Raw genomic sequence first — 21568 nt, 5'->3', positions numbered from 1 at the left:
TTTGCACAGATACTGGGGTACATTGTTGTCAGTTAATCACAGCAGCCAAATAAGCTCATCAAAATCAGGCCGATGCTCGATGTGCTCAAAATAACCGTCCATTCAGTACTCAGTACATTTGAAAGAGAATATTTGTTGTAGTAGTCGGATATGTCGCTGTCGTTAGGGTTGGAATCGGTCAGACTTAAACATTCATTTGAAGAGCGCACTGGTCTCAATGTGAGCAGAGATCTACCACGAATGGCTCCTTCAACTCTTCTAGGTTTCGCAAAGCTGACGAGCTTGGATCCATCTGACCAGAACAAAGGCCAACAGGTTTAAGATGGGAATGTTTTTGGTTTGTTGTTGTTATTTTTGGAGGAGAATGATAACTGAAAAAAACCCCACACTCAACAGTATGAAGTATGTTGGTTAGAAGGAAAGATGAAAAGTACAGAGGAGTCAGGAAGTTCACCGTTATGCTCCAAAATGTGAACTTTCGCTAACCATTAAAACATGCAGCATTTCACATTCACAAAAGGTGTCATTCATATTCATTGTTTTGATTAAAACATATTTCATCAATTGTAAGCTCAAACGCTTGTTTTCCAACCTCCTGGACATGTCAGAGTAACGAAAACATTTGGGAAACAAATCTCATAATTCGAGCTTGAAGCGCTAAATAATAAAAATCTGTTTTACTCGTTCAAGTGGAAAGCTACTTCTGTACCCCCCTGTACATAAATAAGGCAGATTTTGTCAAACACGCCACGATCATCTGTTGACTGTTTCTTCATGAATTTGAATTTCCATTCAGTGGCACGTTACATAAGTGGTGCGGTTTTTGCATGCCATTTGCATACTTGCACTCTGCATACATTTTTTTATGAAGGGATTGTTGGCACTAAGAGAGATGACATGGCAAATTATTTGGTGTGGTGTTTAGTTATGTAACATCTGTTTAGACAGTTTTTTTTTTCCGTGTTATGTTCTCCCACAGCTTTGTAGAGTATATCAGAAATTTTAAGTTTCCTTTAAACATTAACTTGTGTGAATCATCATGGGAAGTATTTAGGATATTAAGTATTTCTGATAGTAAGGAAGTAAAGCATATGCAGCATTGTTTTTTTTTGTTGTTGTTTTGCATTAATTGGAAACTAGAGCATTTCACAAATTATTTTCATCTTTAACATGTGCAGAGTAAACCATGATTACATTTGACAACCGTGGCGGACAGCTCAATCTATTATAAATGTCACTTTCTCCAGATTCAGAGAGACATGAAAGAAAGAAAAGGAAGCGGTCCTCCTACAGTTTTGGCACCAAAGGAAAAAAAGAAAACTTTCTGTACTTTTCCTTTCATGCACACACTGCTGTCCTGAGAAACAACAGAGGTAATCACTCACTGTGAGCCGTCTGTGGCTTTGCCACTTAGCATTCACCTTGTGCAGACATGGTTAGGGATGTTCATTAGGACAAATGTGAAAGTCACATTGCAGTTAATAATTCACATTAATACCCAAGCATAACTGACAGTGATACAGCGGTTTATTTTAACAACATATCAATTAAATTTGCTCCTTTCACGTTCTCTAAATGCTGTCGTAGTTAATATTTTTCCCCAGTTTGTTGGGAGGCTGTTGGGTTATTAATGCTATGCTGCAGTGTCTGTTGTGTTTGTTTGCCAGGCTTTTTGTCCTAGTTCTGCTCTGCTGTTCTTCTAAAGTGTTGGTGCCACTGTTCCCTCTGCTTTGTAATTTTCATTGCTTAGTAATGAGAATGTGTCATGTCAGCACCATCCCGAATGAATACAGTGAATATCTCAACTCCCAGTAGTTTGCAGAAGAAAGCAAGGCGCATTTTTAATGCACAAATGTAAAACAGATATTAGCGATTCCAGTGAGAGGCTACATATCTATCAGAAAAGTGATGAAGAATGAAAAAATATTGTGACAAGTAATGGAAAGTGATGCACAAACTTTCAATGACGTCTTTGGTTTGCCAGTGCCTTGACCTGTTATTACTTTTACCGCTTTTGCTGTAGAAAGAAACACATTTCTTCCATATCCCAATAAATTGTCAATTAATGTGAACTAAATGAACCTCTGCCTCGGCCCTGTACACTCAACTACTGAACGTCCTATCTATCTATCTATCTAGCTAGCTAGATAGCTATCTATCTATCTATCTATCTCTCTATCTAACTATCTATCTAGCTAGCTAGCTAGCTAGATAGATAGTTAGATAGCTAGGGGACAGCTAGCTTGATAGGTTGACAGCTAGCTAGCTAGCAAGTTATATAGGTTGACAGCTAGCTAGCTAGCTTGACTACACGCTAATAAGGAAACTAGCGAGTTAGCAAGCTTTCAAGCTATCCATCTTGTTGGCAAGCTAGTTAGCTTGATATCAAGCTGTCAATCTATCTACTTAGTTGGCAAGATATTGTAGTTCGATAGCCAGCGAGCCCCCCCCCCCCCCCCGATGAATTAAGGTTAGTGTGTTTATTTTATGTAGAGTATTAGTGGTTAGCAACATTTTCAATCATTTCTAGCAGTAGCAGAATGTCACTGGATGTAATGTATCCTCTGTGGCAACTTAAACTACAGTAAAGTATATGAGATATCCACACTGGTGGGCTGATCAAACAGTTTTCTTGGATAAGACTGAAACATAGAAAGCGAAAAACAAGTAAAGCCAAGTTGCCCTCTGAGGAGCTGTGCTGTTACACTATGATATTTCATCTGTATTACTATTTCTATCTACTATTTCTCCCTCACCTTCGTTACTCGAGGTTGAGCTGACTTTTTTTTCCTTTTGAATTTTTGCAGTAGAACACTCAAGGGTGAAGTGTTCAACTGTGAGCAGCATTGTGTGTGCTCATTGTATCTGCAGCGTGCACAAGAAAAATGAGATGGTCGTGCAGGTCTTTGTCCTTCTGCTGCTTCAACCTTGCTCAGCTCCGTAATACATCTATATTTCCCGTCGTTCACTTCCATTCTAGCTTCCTCTGTGATTTTGTAAGCACACGCTGAGAGACACACGCATGCTTACAAACACGTAACATCGTCTCAGTCAGCTGTGTGACTTGCGTGAAATGTTCTTCTGCTGCAGAGCAGGAGCACATCTGACAGTTGCTCCCTGCGTCCTGTGCCCTCCCCCTGCTGCGCTTCTCTTCGGTAGCTCTATAAGATATTTATAAGCATTTTGATAGTTTTCTTCCACTCTCTATCATCCGAGGTGAATGCTGTCATGTTACATTAGTCCAAGAACCCTGCTGCTGTTCTTCTGCCCGGCACTGAAGATCCCAGCACACCGCACAATTCTTTTTAGGCCGCTATAGAGTTGCATGTGAATTATTAATAGTATTTAGCAGCAAGCACATCCTCCCTGGCCTAGCAGTTCGAGCTTGTTGTGGAATGGAAGCAGCAAGAAAGTGATACGATCATCGGCAGATGGATCAGAGACTCTTTTTCTCTGCAAATTAGTACAGGAATGACAAACTTGCAAAACACTTGACTTAAAAATGCATGAGATGAAAGGAAAAACATCAAAGCATTATGTACATAATGTAAAGCGCGAAATACAGTCTCAATGTTCACTGCATGCCACTCGACTCGGTAACAACTTCTGATCGTGAGCAGATATGGGAGTAGCAATGGCAAAATATGAATAGCAAAAATGGGTTTCATACTACTATAGTTAAGACGTAATATATAGAAATAACAAAAGACACTTATTATTGCATAACATGTGCCTTCTGTCAAAAGGTGGGAGTAAGTCATATATATGCAAGTCAAATGTAAGTCTCAAGCAAGTCTGAAGTTACTGTGGAGAAAAATGAAGACGAATCTCCAATAAATTTCAAGCTTGTCAAGTCATTACTTTGGTCAAGCAAGTTGGAGATCAATTCAGTAAATATTGCTCAGTCACAATATACTCTATAATGGCATGATAAGAAAGTCTTTTCTGATCATAACATCTTTACATGCGGGAAAATTAAATGAACAACACCTTAAAAGTATGAAATAAAAGTATCCAAACATTATTAATAGGAGTGAATGTTTTGCATGACATTTTTTTTCTGCGTTTGTATGAGTTTTTACAGTTATTAATCTATCTAACGCTGTTACTGCGATGACAAAATTGAAATATGCTGAATGTGGGCGTAAACGAATGATCGTCAGTTAAAAACTTGACCCTTTTTCGACGGTCAGTCCCCCACCCTCTGGCCGTGACCTCGGTAGGCACATTATATTAAAAAAATAAATAAATAAGTATTTTCGAATGGAAACTGACTGGCATGTGAAGTCATGGAGTTCAAGTCAAAATTAATGAATTAGCAACTTAAATTACACATAAAACAAAATGTCTGGACCAACCAATTTGCTTATTCACATGTATTCCATGAACAGATAAACAGACGATCTGTAACGGATTTTACAAATTAACATGAAAAAAAAAATTGTGCCAGAACAAAACTTGATTAAAGGATCATGAAATGTTGTTACACGCTGAGCATACAACAAGCTTTTGCATGGAATAAGGATGAGGAATAAAGACCTGACACAAAAGTACCGAATCATATCCCGCAAAAATAACTTTCTATCCACTTTAGTTTTAGGATTTTGCCACCATAAAAAAGTAGATGTCGTCATTATACTGTAAATGTGGCACGCTGACAAATGTTGTGAAATGGTAAAAAGTACTCATTCATAACTCTACATTTATTGATTATTATATTATATGTTATTATATTTTTAGTTGTATTAATATAATAAAGTATTGTACAATGAATAATTGCTGTACAAATATACTTTTTTGACTCTCTGTAATTTATCGCGTTAATCCAAAAGGGTTAAACGCCACAGAAATCCATAAAATTTGGTTGAAATGACATTTTTCTTTCGTCATTGGGGGTTCCCAGAATAGCTCATTACATTTTACCACATTTCTTGACTTCAGCATATGCATGCACACACACATACTTGCACACACAGAAAATGGGGTTTGCCACTGAGTATAGGAGATGAATGGTGAAGTGCTCACAAAAACGAGGTGATTTCCGTGATGAAATAGAGCGATAAAAAAGCACGGGAGAAAGTGCATTTCCTCTCGCTTTGTCTCTCTCCAACTCTCCTGCTCCGTTGGCCGACCATTCATCATGACATAGGAGTGATGGAGGACACATACACACAGACAGTAGATGAAGTGGAACCTGAAATCATCTCGAGTAAATCAGGTTTAAGTTTAGTGTTAAAAATCTGTCTCACACGAGCACACGTCTGGCAGGTGACCTTGAGGTGTGCGCGGTGAAGTTGAAGAGGAACAAACCGGTGTGCTGCCTCTGAAATGATGAGGACTGAACGACGCGACCATGGAATTGTTGGGAGGTCAAAGACAAGGTCATGTTGGTTGTATCTATCTTTTTACACAGGCAGGCATTAACTTGGAAATCAATTGGCTTCTTTTTCACAGTTTCTGGGATATGATTTTTGAAAAGAGAAGTAACCCAAATATTTTTTTTAGAATAATTTGCTGTGTATGTGTGCACCCCCACCAGTCTAAACACGACATTCTGTTTAATATTGTGTTTGGGGAATAACTTAAGAAGCAAAATCCACTCATTTTTATCCATCTCAGGGGGCAGCCATTTTGTTACTTGCTGTTGACTAAAAATGACATCACAGGTGCTCGGGGTTCAAGTAATAACCAACCACGGCTCGCCTATTTTCTGAAGCTGAACCATGACTGGCTGTTACCTGAGCCCCGAGCAACTATGATGTCATTTTCAGTCGACAGCAAATGACAAAATGGCCGTCCCCTGGGATGGATAAAAATTGCTGGATTATTGCTTCTTAATTCGTATTCCACAAACAAAATATTAATGGAATGCAAAGTTTAGATTAGTGGGGCTGCATAGAAAATATTATTGTAAAGAAAATTTGGAGGTTGACTCCCCCTTCAATGTTTGGACGTGCTTTCTCTAGTTTTCATGTTGTTTTTTTTAACTACATAGTAATAGCCATTCTTTGGCATTACATTTAATTAGACTCTTGATGACTTCTAGTAATACTGCAAAAAAAAAATCCCTTTGAAAATAAATATAGAATATATATATATACTCAGTTTTGATGAACAATTATTTTTAGGCAGGTCTATGGCACTGAAAATTAAAATTCTATATTGAGTACAAAACAGTGTCAATATATTTCAAAGTCATGAGAATGTGTGATGTTTGCACCATCTGCGATCTGGTTCTAAAAATACACGGTGGGGTGTAAAATTTCCACTTGGAGGTTTATTATTATTATTATTGTTGTTATTATAATTATTATATATCGCTTCAATACATCTTCACTCTTTTTGCCTTTTTTCTGAACCAAATTATAAACACATGTGGGCTTAGGGCCTGTTAAAAGAAAAAAAAAATCAACATCTCAACTCATGATCATCAGTCTTTCAGCAATTAGGAACCTTTTACACATTTACCTAGCAACATGTCACATGACAGACAATCGTTCTGTCATATCTACCAGGTCAGTTTGTGCTGATGTTGGCAACACCTGCACTGAAAGCAGAACATGTGGAGGAATGTTGTGTTTACAAAAGGAGTCTAAACACTCAAGGCTATTTATAGAGACATCAAGGAAAGGTTCCGTACCCTGTGGCAGTCCGCTATCTTGACAGTCTGGGACCAAACTTCATCCTGCAAGAGAATTTTTTTCCTCCACAGTGTGGTGTTAATCGAAACTTCCTCCAGATTTTTGGGAATCAGTCAGCTTTCAAATAATGATCACGCTGGAGCGATAAAAACAATCATGTTGGCTGACTTGCACCTCATATGAAGTGTGCCACCAGACTGGTGACCATGCATGAAGAGGAGATTCCACGCTCTTGCGTCCGTGTGCGGTTCCTCCACACTCCATTTAGTCTCCTGACTGTTTATTCAAATATGTTTAGCTGTTTTGACTGATAACACTAAAAGAACATTTTCTTTAAACAAATACATTTAAACAAATTATGTATGACAGAAACCTGGCAGATCATGGAAGAAAGCCAGCGAGCCATTTGCAACGTTTAAGGCAAAGTTCAAATTGCTGGGCACGATGCCCAATTTAGATTTTTTTTTTTAATCTTATCTTTTTATGTCCTTGTTCACAATGCAAGAACAAATGCGACTTCCAATGTGAAGGCGACTCATCTGTGATGTGACACACATGCGCACAAAGCACAACATGGAGTGACACCTACGAAAGATGATATAACACAGCAATGTTTACGGAAGGAAATCTGGTGCTGCATCTCGGGCTCAACTTTTTATAATATAGCGATGGAGGGGCAATGTGGGAAGAGGTAGAAATATTTTGAGGAAATGAGATGGGGACTTGCAAGCTCCATTTCATGGAGACGTCTAGTCAATATAACGTTGCGTCACTTAGACATTTGCTAAAAAATATTTATATTTATTTATTATTTATATATCATTGCCACGCGTATTAAATGAAGCATTTGTGTGGCTGAATTACATTACAAATGCCCACAAAAAGTCAATTTTCAAGTGTTCAATGTTCTTACGTCGACTTTTTCTAAAACTGATGCCGTTCATCCATTTGTCATTAACGCAGCATCGGAATCAAAAATTGTCCATTCATTAACATCTGTCTGGCCCCCCCGACTACTTTGTCCTTGCGGATGTTGCACACTCACAAGCGCTTAAACGTACAAGCACCTTCAACTAAGCACCGTATAATTCTTCTACTGGTTTCTTACTCCTTGGTTAAGTCATACATGAGAAAAGCTTGTGGGGGTCATGAAAAAAAGATGAGCAAAATGGCTGTCCAGACGCCTGGCTGAAAGCCTCCCCTCGAATGTGCTGTCCTTCTCAGATTAGGCGACTCCCTGAGAGGGTGACAAAAGGTCAATGCCTGAATTGAGGAGAGGTGACAGGAAAGAACCTTAATATTACATCCAATCTGAGGGAAACAAAGCATTTGTGATACAGTTGATTATAATCTTACAAGCAATTACCTCTATAAATAAATCATCTACATAAAACTAAGTTTCATCGATTGAACAACACAGCCAAATGCAAATGAACTGGACAATCGCAAACAAATTAGTGTCAGCGACACCTGGATATATTTCAGTCCTGGAAACTGACTGAGATTTTTTTTTTTGTTGTCAACTATCATGTGTTGAAAAATGTCACTCAAAGTCAATTTATCAAAGTATTTTTTGGGCTGGATTCACATAATTTCTGTATTACGGGCCATCGGTTCTCATTTTGTGGTCCGTAGCAAAGCAAATTGTAAGATGAGACATCAAAGCCAGGCTTCAAAACTTGAGCATTTCACAGTTTCAACGTTTCTATTTTACTTGCTTGTGGTTGTAAAAACTGATGTCGTTTGTTTGCTTGTGTTGATGTAAGGTGAACGAGTGAGGCGGCATTCCCCTCCCAGTTTTGAAACCTCCAACCGGTTGTATCATTTACATGCTGGAACTGATATCTGACCAGGTAAAAGATCTCATGTGAGGATTTCTTTTCCATCGACAGAGCTTATCTATGCCTTGCTGTCGCTGGCATTTAATTGCACTTCATGTATAAGCACTGGAGGAAATCACATCACAAGTGCCTCTTCCTGCTGTTTGCGCCAGCGGCATATTCCGTTCCACACTCCCCGTTTTCCATCGTTGTCCTTCAGACTGCGTTGAATGTCAGCTGCTCAGGGCATCAGGTTGGCGTCTCAATTATAAGTTGAGAATGCTTCAGTCAGTATGGAGATGATGGCATCAATGCAGGCGGCATGCTGATGGCACTTTGGTGAGCAGAGAGGACAATGGTAGTGGAGCCAAGGACAAGCTATTAGGTTATATATAAATTATGGAGTGATTTACTTGTCTGATTTCCGTGCAGACAGTGAGCGTTCAGTTCCCACTTATCAGTGATTTTGGAAAGTTACCCGAATATATCAATTTTTTACAGCAATGACTGGACAACACATTACTTTTTTTCAGTGACGTTATCTGACTTCAGTTATTTTGTAAAGACACAATTTGTTACTGCATAGCAATGAACCAATACAAGAATTAGCTCAACGACCAACTGCCACTTACCATTCACTGTCAAGCGGTAGTGACATTAATTGCCTCTTAAGTGCAGCAGTGAATGACATTTGACGACACTTGAATAGGAATCACATATTTTTCAATCAGGACAAATAATAAAATACGGGAAAAAGAGTGAATTCCTAAATTAAGAAACACAGCAAACAACTGTACGTTATGCATTACATAATAAAGGGCTATTACAGTGTTTGCAGCTTGAAGTGAAGCCTTCGGAGACTTTACAATTCGAATTCTGTCCTGGGGTGTGACATTACGCATGTGCCATGTCACGTTTCGACCACATGGAAAAATAAAAATGGAGAAGCAGAGAGAATCGCCAGGAAATCAAGTTATTTGAGTTTGTTTTTGTGTCATCCAAAGTAAATATTAGGGTACTTTGCGTTCTGTCTACTGTTGTTATTTAGCTTCAAAAACTTACCAATATGGTAAAATAAAAATAATAAAAATCAAGTATTGATCCCAGCACATTCAAGCCTAAAGCGAAATAACCGCAAGGCCGTGTGACTGTACAAGCTCGCCAAATCAATCAATCAATTATTATAGTTATAATGTACATTTTGAATATAAAACCCATTTGTGTTTAGTGAAAAGCCATAACTCCAAATAAAAATAATCACTCAATTAAAAAATGGTTGTCTTTATCTTATGTTTCATTAACAAAGAAACTTTACTATTAAACGTCACTGCTAAATATGTAATTCCAATTAAAGTATTGACAAAAATGGTAGTCAATTTTATGTGAAGCCAGGTTGTTGGCATCTCTTTCACGTAACTAATAGTCATTTGCAACCTTACTTAGTTACGTTTAAAATCAAATAGCTCAACTAAGTTACTCTTAAAATCAAGTAATCAGTAAAGTTAAACTTTTTCAAGGTAACCGTGGCAACACCACTTATGATAGTATGAAGGTGAGTGGATCGGTGACTAATCGAGGTAGTAATGATGACCAATATTTGTGTCGCTTGGTGAAACATCAGTTTTTTGGAGAGAAATTGTGGCCGCCGATAAAAAGATCTACGCGCTGACTAAATTAACTACAATAAGAACCGATCGTGCTATCCTGGGTAGATTTTTCCATTTTACTCTGTGTGGGTCAACAATGACCACCTCCGATCTGTGCACAGCAAAATTCACGATTGTGTAGCTTCCACAAATCTCCTTATGTTGTTCCCACCATTTTTTTTAAGGCAGAGCAATACTCAGCCTACCGCAAAGATTCACAGCTGACCTCTCAGAAATCGAGATTTGTGCAGTGGTGCAGGACTAATCGGCGTGACAGACCAAGGAGATAGTTCTCAATCCAAGGGCACGAGGTCGTTTCAGGCGGACCACTGCTCACGTTAGCGCTTACGAGTGTGCTGAGAGTTGACGTAGCATACTGAGCTAGGGGTTCAATATCCTAGAGCAGGATAATGTTTTTCAAACTGAGAGCTACTTTTTTTGGTTCTGATTGATGTGAAGGCCTTTCATGGACACTTCTGAAAAAACAAATGCTCAAATGTTGTTAATAGTTAATAATATTCATTTATGACAATGATTTCTCGCGATTATTAGGAAACTAGTAAACATCAATATGTGACACTATTTTTGTAGATCTCTGCAATTTTTTACATTTTCAAATAATCCCTTCAACAAGATTCTTGCAAAATGACAATGTAGCATCGCACAAAAGCTATTTTTGGAACAGGCCCGCGGGCGACTCCTGTGGTCCGTGTGCCCACGAGCACTACATTAGTGACCCCTTGTTCTAGACAGCGGACACATTTGATAGGAGGGCCAGGTTGTTGCGGGTTGAACACAAGTTCACGTTACTATTTTAGCATGCAGTTATGGATATATGTTTGGTACAGTAAATGATCTATACCGCTTGCTTACCTCTTAAGAACATAAGGATGAAAGGTCATCATGACATCAGTGTTATTAACCTACATACTTCTGAATGTGCACTGTGTTGGCAGGGTTTCATTCGGATTTCATCCAAGTCAATTTAATAGTCAGATAAAATAGCAATTTATGTCCCGATGCTTTCATTTTTTTTTTTTAAACCTTGACATTGGTCAGCTGCAGCTGTATTTCATTAATTGTAAGGAAGGGCATTTTCTAGTTAATTCCTTTGAATGCAATTAAAATGACAATGCAGTAAATTAAAGTTTGGAGGTGTGTATTAATTGATTGTGGATATCAATAAAAATTAAACTGAGACGCAAATGAATCTCACTAGGAATCTTCAAACATATCCTGACGTACATCCACGACAATTAGAAATGAGCTCCAAAATGTATAATGACACCAAAATAAAACTTGACATGATATTTGCATGTAACTTGTGACACCTCACCGTCACTCAGTATTATTTTCCACAGGATGAGACAAACAATGATGCTAATTAAGCGCTAACATTCTGCCTTGTCAAATATTTATACAATATGTGTTCCCCTCGAAACACTAACGCCTGTCACTGGTGACATTTCAAATGTTTCCATTCCAGGCACATTTTGTGTCTCTTATTTGGAATTTGAATCTTTATTGCCGTTGCACAGTATGCAGGGGCGATCTCGCAGGATGCTTTGTGCTGTGGAGATGCTTCAGGGACGGGCGAGAGTAGCCATTGATTTTCTGTTCACTGCTCATGACACTTCTTAGTTCCCTCCTGTGCGCCATGATGCAGCTGGCAGTGCATCAGCACGCTCTCAAATGGAGCAGCGGGAAAAGACGGTCAGCGGTTGAGGGGCCTCAGAAAGTCAAGACGCTGTTCGGCCTTCTTTAACACGGCTGAGGTTTGCGAACTGAGTCCAGGTATGCGGAAACTTGTGACGAGATGGGAACCCGCTGTCACTCGCTGTGCATTGATTACGACTCACTTATTTTCAGTGTGGTCATGTGACATTTGAAAGCTGACTTCTGATTGGCCGTTATCTGAGCCCTGAGCCACTGTGATATCATTTCCAGGCGACAGCAAGTGGAAAATTACGACATTATGCGTAACAAATGCTATGCACTTGCACCCACTTCGAACTGTGTTGCATTCTATTAGTTCACCACTAGATGGCTCTATATTCTACACACGATCCCTTTAAGATTGATTTTTGCAGCACGGCAACAAACGCACTTTGTTATATGTTGTGTTTTGTTTCGATGTTTTTCGGCAACCCGGTTGACAAGTTATTAACTTAACACACACCCAAGCGCCCGTACACTTGGTGAACATTTCTGCTCCATCTGTCAGAGGCTCCCTGTTACAGTTTCGCTTATCAGATGTGTGAAAGTATGTCAGAGTGCAGTGGAGTGAATGGCAAATCCTGGTCCGAGTTGCAGACTGACGGCTCGGTGAAACCGCCCCCTCGCTCACTCTCCAGCCAAATTCTCCCTTCTCTATCGGCATCCTCAGAAAGGACAATGATGCCACAAAGTGAGACGTCTCTCTGAACGCTTAAATGCATTATTAACTTTCTTCTCCTCCGATTCTGAGAGGGGACACGCTGTGCCAGAGAGGGGTTGCAGTCAGGCATAGCATGCTGATCATGTTTTTAGTTCTAATATGTGCAAAGATAACAGGGTCTTGTCATCCGTTTGAGACATTTGATGTCTTTGCACACTGCTCCATGGAGACTCCGCTGTAAAAACAATCTAGCCCAAACCACATAAAAATGTAATGCTACTGTTCGTTTCAAATTTGAAGCACGGGAAGAGGGAGGAAAAATACAGCCTTTCTTTGATCCGTCTATAAGGACAGTAATATTTACGTACCTCTCAGTGTGCCGGTACATTAAGTGCTTTTAATGCGGTCCTCAAATGACGCGATATATTTTCTTTTTCCTGGGGGGGGGTTATAGAAAAATAAACGAGAAGCACCTTTTTAGCGTAAAGTCGATGACATCGAGATACATAATTTGACATTTCATTAATTTGAATCAGATCTGTAGAGATAAGTTGGAAAACAGAACTTGAAATTGTAAAACTAGTCTCAATACTGTGTGTTCATCTTTTTCGATGGAAACATTTTCTTCACATCAGTCACACTTCTGAGGAATCAAATGTGCTGATTGTTAATGGCTGCTAATCTTTTTTCTTTTTTTTTAATGCAGTCATGTTGTTATTGAGTATTGTGTCATATTCGATTTTATTTATTCATTATGAGTCTATTAATTGAAATGAAAAGGGGGATTATGTGTCTGTTCTGGAAGAAATATCAAACGTGTGTGTGCGCGTGTGCATTCTTTCCGTGTCACACTCTGCCAGCTTCAATTATCACACTGCATAATTTTTGAGTGAGATTAATTTCAGTGTAAATACAAATAAAGAGGGTGACAAAGAGAGGTCAAGGAAGAAGGCGAATGCAAATTGCCGGGGCAAATCCCTTCACCGTGTATCAGGAACACAAACAAAACAACTGCACAACGTTAATAATTTAGACAACAGGACATTCTGCTTGTAAAGCGAGGGACCAGTCTCCAAATGTGCTCCTCATTCCTCTTTTGCAGGGCGATGCAACAGCATCAGGAAACATCAGAGAGATGAAAACAAACGAAGCAGCTGAGAGGAACTGCTATGTATGACGCTCATGGTTTCAGATAGCTGCACACTATATAGATCCTCAAAGGTTATCAAAAGACGAGTCATCGTCCCAGTAGAATGCCAACTCGTTTTTATTAACCTCTGTGCGGTAACCGGCCACTCAGATGTGACCCCACCAAGCATCTCACATTACATGATGTCTTATCTGCTTAAATTGCCACATTCACACACGCAAACCATCCTGCCCGCAGACACTCACATTGACACAAAAATGGGGGGGGGGTACCATCACACACCGACACACAAGTCCTATCATGTCTTATTTTTAGCCATTCTCCAGTCCTGACCTACATCACTGCCTGAATAAAGCAGCAGAGATGTGAGAATGAGCAGGGGGGGAGTGAAGAAACAGACACACCCTATTGAGGGAAAGGAAAAAAAAAAGAAAGAATCATTCCTGTGTGAAATGACAGTTCCATTTCTGTCAGCAGCCCACAAAAAGGGGAGCACATGTTGCACATGATAAAATAGCTTGCAAAGGCAAGGACGGGGAAGTCTCGTATGACCGAAGGGTGAACTGAACCGTCAAATTTAGGTGACGAAAGACAGAAAACGGGTGAGCCGCGATTTTTGCAATGCGAGCCCGAAGGCACTTTGACGTCAATTTTCGTTGTCTGCAGATGACGATAGAATGTCAACATTTCCGTCAACTGCGATGCATGAAAATGGCTGAATTAATCTGTTTGATTGTTATTCCACCAATGCAATATTGGTGTAGGGTTCCGTGTTTCGACATGTATGAAAATAAAATCAATTTTTTGCAACGAACATTTTTAACTTGAGTTCCCCTTCGCTGTGCACAACATTTCCGTTGGTTGTTTGTTTTTCTGAACTCGTTTTATCTTGCACCTTTCCCTTTGGACTGCAATTCCAACGATCAAAGTCTTTCTGTCAGTAGGATTGCAGTGTTGCGCTCTCAAATGAAATCAACCACGTATACACGCACACATGCTGTTGGTGAAGTCTACCGATCGGTATCCAGCACTGCCTTCATTCTCATTTAGTTATTTCTCTATTGAAAATGGATACGAGATTTCTAAACGATGACTCTTTCGCCTGTCACAGAAAAAAAAAACGTGCAATTTAGTAAAAAGGTTTTGTGAATTTAACTCATTTGTGGACAAGTGTAATGCAATTGACAAACTAATCGAGAATGGTACTCGAGCTTGATGATTGAAAGCGTTCGCACGAGTAGCGACTGGGGACGTGACACTTGACGCTGCTGTTGCGTGGAAGCCGTTCAATGAATGAAATCAACTTTGTTCATCAGCTGACTGAGATGTTTTCAAAGTGTTTTTTTATCGACTGTCTTATCTTTTTTTTTTTTTTTTTTGTTCTCAGATATTGACGAGTGTGCAACCCAGATGCATTACTGTCAGTCCAACACAGTGTGTGTCAACCTGCCCGGCAGTCATCGCTGTGACTGTTTGCCAGGCTTCACCCGAGTAGATGAATACTCCTGCACTGGTAGGTCTGCTTGGTGATACCGACATTTTAAGAGCCGTGATGACTCACTCTTATTTCAAGATGGGTTTTTATTGCGCGAGTTAAGTTGTGGCCTCTTTCCTGCAGGTTCACTCTTTTTAATCTTTCCTTGAATTTAGTCTGGTCTGGCACAGTTTGTTGTGCAGTTTATTAGATAGGGATGAATATCGCTAAGATTTTAACGGTCCTACTAGTCTTAACAATACTGCTTGTCAATACGGTACTTGAGCGGCATTCTTATCAATTCTTTTTTGCTTTAAAAAAAAAAAAAAATCAAGGCAAATATAAGTATTAAGTAGTGGTCCCCAACCACCGGGTCCTGGTCCAATACTGTTCCATGGACCACTTTGGACCGGCCTGCAGCGGCTCACACAGATGAAAGAAAGAAAAAAAAAAACCTTGTTGTACTTGCGGTTTACTTATTTTGCAAGGTTGAAAAATATTTCATTTTGAAAAGTGACTGGCTTCTCTCCGTTACATGGGATTCTTGTGCTAATTGTCTCTGTCGCAATAATGCTAATATTAAACCCACAAGCTAGCAAAAAAAACCAGATCACGTTCGAAACTTGCTCTGCACAGTATGCGGCGAACACATGTAACAGCTGCATTCACAAAGTCGGAGGACAGCCTGCAGTCCAATTCTGACGTAGTGCAGAAAATTGGTCGCTCTTGCCTTAATAATATCGTATCATGGCTCGGTAATTTTGATGATGAGTTATTTGTTATCTGAAATTAAAGCCTGCAGAAAAATGAAAGGAATTGATTTTGTTGAATGCATCCGTTAAAGGCTGCCTGAGCCCGCATGGTTTCTATAATAGAGAAGTGATTGTGGTCATTCAGTTTATCCATACTTATTATGGAGATTAAAAAAAAATTCTAAGGAGAATTATCCACAAATACTTTCTGCTTTGTTCTCATTATAGTCTAGCCATGTACTAATGTAAAGCACGGACCTGTAGTTAGGTTACTGTGTCAATTTAAAGCTTTGTTTTTTCCTCTTAGCGTACTTTAATTAGCTCGGCCTTGGTAGGCATGCAGAGAAAAAGATTCATGGACGATCAATGTAATTTACAGCTTGTAAACTATCTTGAGCTGCTGAGCCAAAGCAGCAGAAACGCTCAATGTGCTCCTAAAGATAAATCCTGGTTGCATGTGCTAAAGGCTCTCACATTTGCTACATCCGGGGGAGGGGGGGTGAGGGAAAGTACTCATGTTGCTCCCGTAATTGGTACATATACACAATTCCATCCACTCCCCATCAAAAGTGTTGGAACAGTGTGTAAATGACACACAAGATCAATATTGCAGCTTTTATTTTGAGGTGTTTACACAATCTGATGTACAAGATAGAGTGGGAAATTATTTGTAATCCAATGCCACATTTTAGGTGAGTACAAATGTGTCGACAGGCTAAACTAAAGATTGCTTTATAACTGCATCATGCTTGTGAGCAAGTGACAGCGGCAAACTATTCCATGCTTGATTTGTGATGATTTTTGCTTTGTTTATTTTGACGGGTTACTCAATTCAGACTCCTTTTCACAAGTAAAGTACATATTTTATATGGTTGAAGTCTATAGATTGGTACAACTAGTCCAAATTGTTAGGTTTTTTTTTGTTTTTTTTGCCCATAATGAACTACTTTGTTATTTTGGCAGAAAAGGATTGAAGGCAGACATGTTCCGAGTTTTATTTTGCTTGTGACATCATATTGTTCAGTAATACCGATTAATGAGCCTACCCCAGAAGCCATGCAAGCCCATGCTGCCGCTATATTACCTCCCATGTTGCACAGATGAATTTGTATGTTGGAGATCATCAGCAGATCGAAGCATGAACTTTTCCATCACTTCTGTTAAATGTTGTCTCATCAGTCCAAGAGGCTTGTCTTTCTACATTTTGTCAAATGTAGCCTGGCCTTAGCTAATGAGTGTTTTGAATAATTATACACACACACACACACACACGCACCCCCCCACACACACACATGCCCACATATATATATATATATATGTGTGTGTGTTTGTGTATACGTATGTCATTTTAAAGTGTTTCATATATTTTATACATCCCTCTGTTAAGAAATAATTTTACTTAATATAAAAAAAAAAACTAAAAAAAAATGCATAGTTTGCTCCCCTGAGATATAAAATGCCATTGGACATTATCTCTTACTATTTCTCTCTTTTATCATCTGCCTTGCTGAGGGGCCTGTCCTTTGTGCTGACAGTGCCCTGTAAACAATAGGAAGCTGCAGTAATTGTGGTTCCACTTGATTTCACCTCTATGGAAGCAGGCAAGCAGCTCCGGGGAAACAGGGAATGGACAGAGAAATCAACGCAGTGTCAGGAAGTGTGAGGTTCTTCACAATGTTTGTCAAAATGCCACTAATGTGCGGTCACTCAGATTTATGCAGTTGATTGTTTATTCATTCTCATCTCTTGTCAGTTCTTCAGAATAAAATTAGATAACCATTTTAAAGTTAGTTAGTTAGGTATTTTCCTAGACGGGCATACGTAGATGGGGGGGGTTGCGCCGTTGTGGGAGGGAACGCAGCCATCCAATGGAAGCAGCTCTCCTCATTCCTTTTAAAATGAAAATCTGACCACCGTTGGGCAACCATTTGTGACCTTGAACAAACCTTGATGAAGCCTGACATGAACGTGCATGTTTCCACCTTGGCCAGCAGTCGGAAAAGTTCTTAAGCATCATGCCAGTGGAAGCAGAAGAGTATGCAGTGATATTATAAACAATATCGCATTCATTTTTTATAAATACACTCGTAACTTTAATGACAGAGGGTAATAAACGTTTGTTTTCTTCATTTAATTCATTAAATGTCGCGCAAGTATAAAATCAAATCAATCACTACTGCTGACAGCTCTCTCCATATTCTGATTATAATAGTTTGGCAACATTTAAAGCATCCGTCTTATTTAATTGAGAATTCCAGTTTAACTTTTCCTATGTCGCTTTTGAGGTTCCATCATATTGCATGACGATACAATTCTGGCATTCTGTAGTGAAGGGTTTCCATTTTTAAAAACACTTCACCCTTGTTAAAGACGTATTTCCACATTCATTTAAATGCATTGTTACTTCCTTTCGTAGCTGGCTCCTCACTGTCCTATTTGACCTGCATGCTGCAATTTAAACTATCTCTGTATTATGAGTGACACTATTAAGCTAGAGTTATTTCAGTCAGTGAATCCATCGCAGCCCATTTATTCTCAGTGATTTGTTATTTATACAAATAAGTTGAAGTACATCTTTCAAGTAACATTTCATTTTGAATTGTGTTCGCAATATACAGTACAGGCCAATTGGCAAAAGTAGAGATAATGAATAGTGTTTACGCTCAGTTTTATGATTCAGTGCAGGCAGAATACGACTGATTTCCCTTGTGGAAGGTCATTATGATCCCTGACTTCATGTGTTGGTGGATAATAGCTATGTGCCATCTGTGATGGTGGAAAATGTCCAGCTAACACATTGTAATGTAACTTATGATGTGTTCTGCTTCATGCAAATGCTGAGCCTTAAATTGAGAGAATAAGCTTTTTTGTTTTTGCCCCATTGTTGTATGATTTCATTTTTAAGCGTTGTGCTAATGAGTTTACAAATCAAGTGGCATTCAATTGCTTTTGGAAAAATTAACTACTAAGAAAAAAATATTGCATACTGGGAATGGTCTCTCTCGTATAGTGCTTTTCCACTTATTATCCGTTAGTAATATTTGAAAATGAATGTTGTATTGGTATCGATTGCAACATATGACTTAGATCTTTATTTTATGGTAAAATAACCTTAGAAATGAATGCATCCAATATTCTACTCTAGTTATTGTTGCATATCATTATGCAATCAAGCACAAACAAGAACTTTTTCACAGTGTGAGGTGTTTTCTGTCACCATCAACAATGGTGTGACTCCTTCCTGAAACTAGATGGCTGTTGTAGTACCAACACTGACCTGTGAGAGGCAGTATGGTGCCACAGGGCATCCAGACAGCCAGAAAGCATTTATTGTTGCACAAAATAATCATTGATGACATTTTACATTGATTTGGGTCAGTCGTGTGGAATCAGGCTCAAATTCATCCCAATCATCGGCATGTGTGCGCCCTGCTTAGGCGGAATAAACAAAACATTAAACAAAATGTCATCACTGCATTCCCTAAACGCCCAAATTTTGAAGCAAGACAGTGTTGTCATTTTCTAGCAAGTAAGACAAGTTTGCTTCTTTGTGTGTGTATTATTTTATTTTTTTTTTTTTCTTATCAAATCGATTTCAATTCACAGCCGTTTGATTTTGCTTGTGCTCCATTGTATTGATTGTATTTGCTAAACTTAATGGTGTTTGCTTTTTATTGGATAACCATTTAATTAGACAGCATGTAGCCTACAGTGCGCTTATGTTACACATTGTTGCCTTTGCTCAAGTCATGTATCTATCCTCTCTCTCCTTGTCTACACAGGCCTGATCAATAGCCCAATCCTTTCCTTAATCAGTAGTTCATATACAATATGCTCAGGCTTGGTTATGGCAAAAGATTAAAAGGAGCTGCCATTAGTTTAGTGCATGCCCCGCTGCATATAGTGTTCGACATTCCAACATTGGAAGGCGACAGTCCCCCCCCGCAGACACTTGGGTTTAATGAAAATATAATCAAGTCCAATTCCAATTATACATATAATGAATCTTGAGCACAGGTGTGACGAGCTCGGTAACCTTGGCAACCCTCTCTGTATACGTTAGCTTTTCAAAGATGGAGGTCACGTTGTAAGGCTTGCAAGGGAGAAGCCATTTTAATAAGCCCATCAAACATGGTTTGGGCAGGAGTCGCATAAGTTTTCATCAATTTATAATTGTCTCTGTAGAGGCGAGTGTTTATATTTAGCCTCCTCATAAAGGTTTGATGCAAGAATTCCTTTCCACTTACTAGAAGGCAGTATAACCGTCCACAGTGATTTCTGTCTCCATGTTACACTGCTGAGCAGAAAGCTTCATGTTGTGCTCTCTAGAGACGCATTGATTCCATTTCCCCTGGGTGAATACATTGCGACACCAGGAATAAAATGCACTGTGCATGTTTACTGACAGAACACATTAATGGGACACGCTTTCATTAATGCACAATGCAGCTAGCTTCTCTCATGGCCCTGAGCTATACAGATTCGTAGGGTAGCGAATTAAATACTGTAAAAGCTTTGTTGCGGCGCCTAGAGATGATAACATTATAATTGTACTGAAGAAATTGGAGACGATTAAAAATGAGATGTGGTTCTCACTTTGCAAAAGAGTTGGGGAGAAAAATGCACCCTAATAACGCTGCTAAGTAAAAAATACAAAATTTACCAATTTAAAATGCTTGTAAAGAATTACAGTACACTTAACAGCTCTTGCAACATTCTGGTTGAAATCACTCAGTTTTAGGGGAATGACGTCTCACAGCCCATGGGTGTGAAAAATAGCACGCACATAACCACCGAGATTAGCTCACTTGGAATTTCTCTCAGGGTGTCTTCACAAGCCACAGACTTACATGAGGTGGACATATTGCCAAAAACCTACAGTTACAATATACTGTCAGCCCCAGGTTGACAGTTTTGCCAAACTCCATTTTTTTAAGGGTGGCTACAATGGATTAATAACATTTCAATTCATTTCAGTGGGAAATAATGATTTTTGTATAAGCATGAATTGAGTTACAAGGTTCGGCCATGAACAAATTAAATGTTGAAGTCAAGGCTTCATCAAATATAAACAGACGTCGTGTTGAAAAATGAATTCAAATAGAGCACATCTCTTGAAGAAGACTAGTTTCAACTCTATCAGCTCATTCCTAAACATAGCCAGCGTCCGTGCGGTTTTGCTGTGGAGTACCTGGTTGTGCTGACAATTTTAGCTTTAACATCAGGATTGTTATTATAGGAAAATTACATATTTATCGGACTAATTTCATGGAAAACCATGCTCCCTCAGCTAAATACTGTGACAAGCAATCAATATTGTTTCCCCTGTGACCTTGGCCACGGCTCAGCTGAGTTCTCATCACTTCAAGGTGAGCATCAAGGCCGAGCTAGAAAATAAGCAGGAGGGAAAAAAAGGGTTTCATTATATATATATTCCCACAGAAGCATTTTGCGATACATTATTGTTTAAAAAGTAAAGCCATGAACTATTGTAAGAACATATTAGTCATCCAAATCTTCCGTTTCTTTTTTGTGACACAAATTTTGCAATGCGCGCTGTATTCCTTCAAATCAGTAGGCCAGGATTCTGATCACAATTATCAAATGACTGGTTTGCCTCATCACATGTCTTTTGCAAAACAAGAAGACAAGAAGAGCATCAAAAACATTTTTGGCTAGATGTACTTGTAAACAACAAGCCATCTTTG

General features: G+C 39.0%; 1 protein-coding gene across 1 annotated transcript in view; it reads left to right on the top strand.

The window, feature by feature from the left end:
- The window catches only part of LOC148337121 (protein kinase C-binding protein NELL1-like), a 140141-nt gene that overhangs the window by 83201 nt on the left and 35372 nt on the right, over nucleotides 1-21568 (top strand). Inside the window, exon 13 of the mRNA XM_088296939.1 lies at nucleotides 15022-15147. Coding sequence (XP_088153065.1) covers nucleotides 15022-15147 — 126 coding nt within the window. The remainder of the gene's footprint in view (nucleotides 1-15021; nucleotides 15148-21568) is intronic.

Source organism: Idiotropiscis lumnitzeri, chromosome 5 (genome assembly GCF_059441095.1).
Source record: "Idiotropiscis lumnitzeri isolate Australia: NSW breed Sydney's pygmy pipehorse chromosome 5, RoL_Ilum_1.0, whole genome shotgun sequence".
NCBI classification, from domain to species: domain Eukaryota; kingdom Metazoa; phylum Chordata; class Actinopteri; order Syngnathiformes; family Syngnathidae; genus Idiotropiscis; species Idiotropiscis lumnitzeri.
Note: the sequence above shows the minus strand (reverse complement) of the source record. Positions and strands in the feature narration are given on the sequence as shown.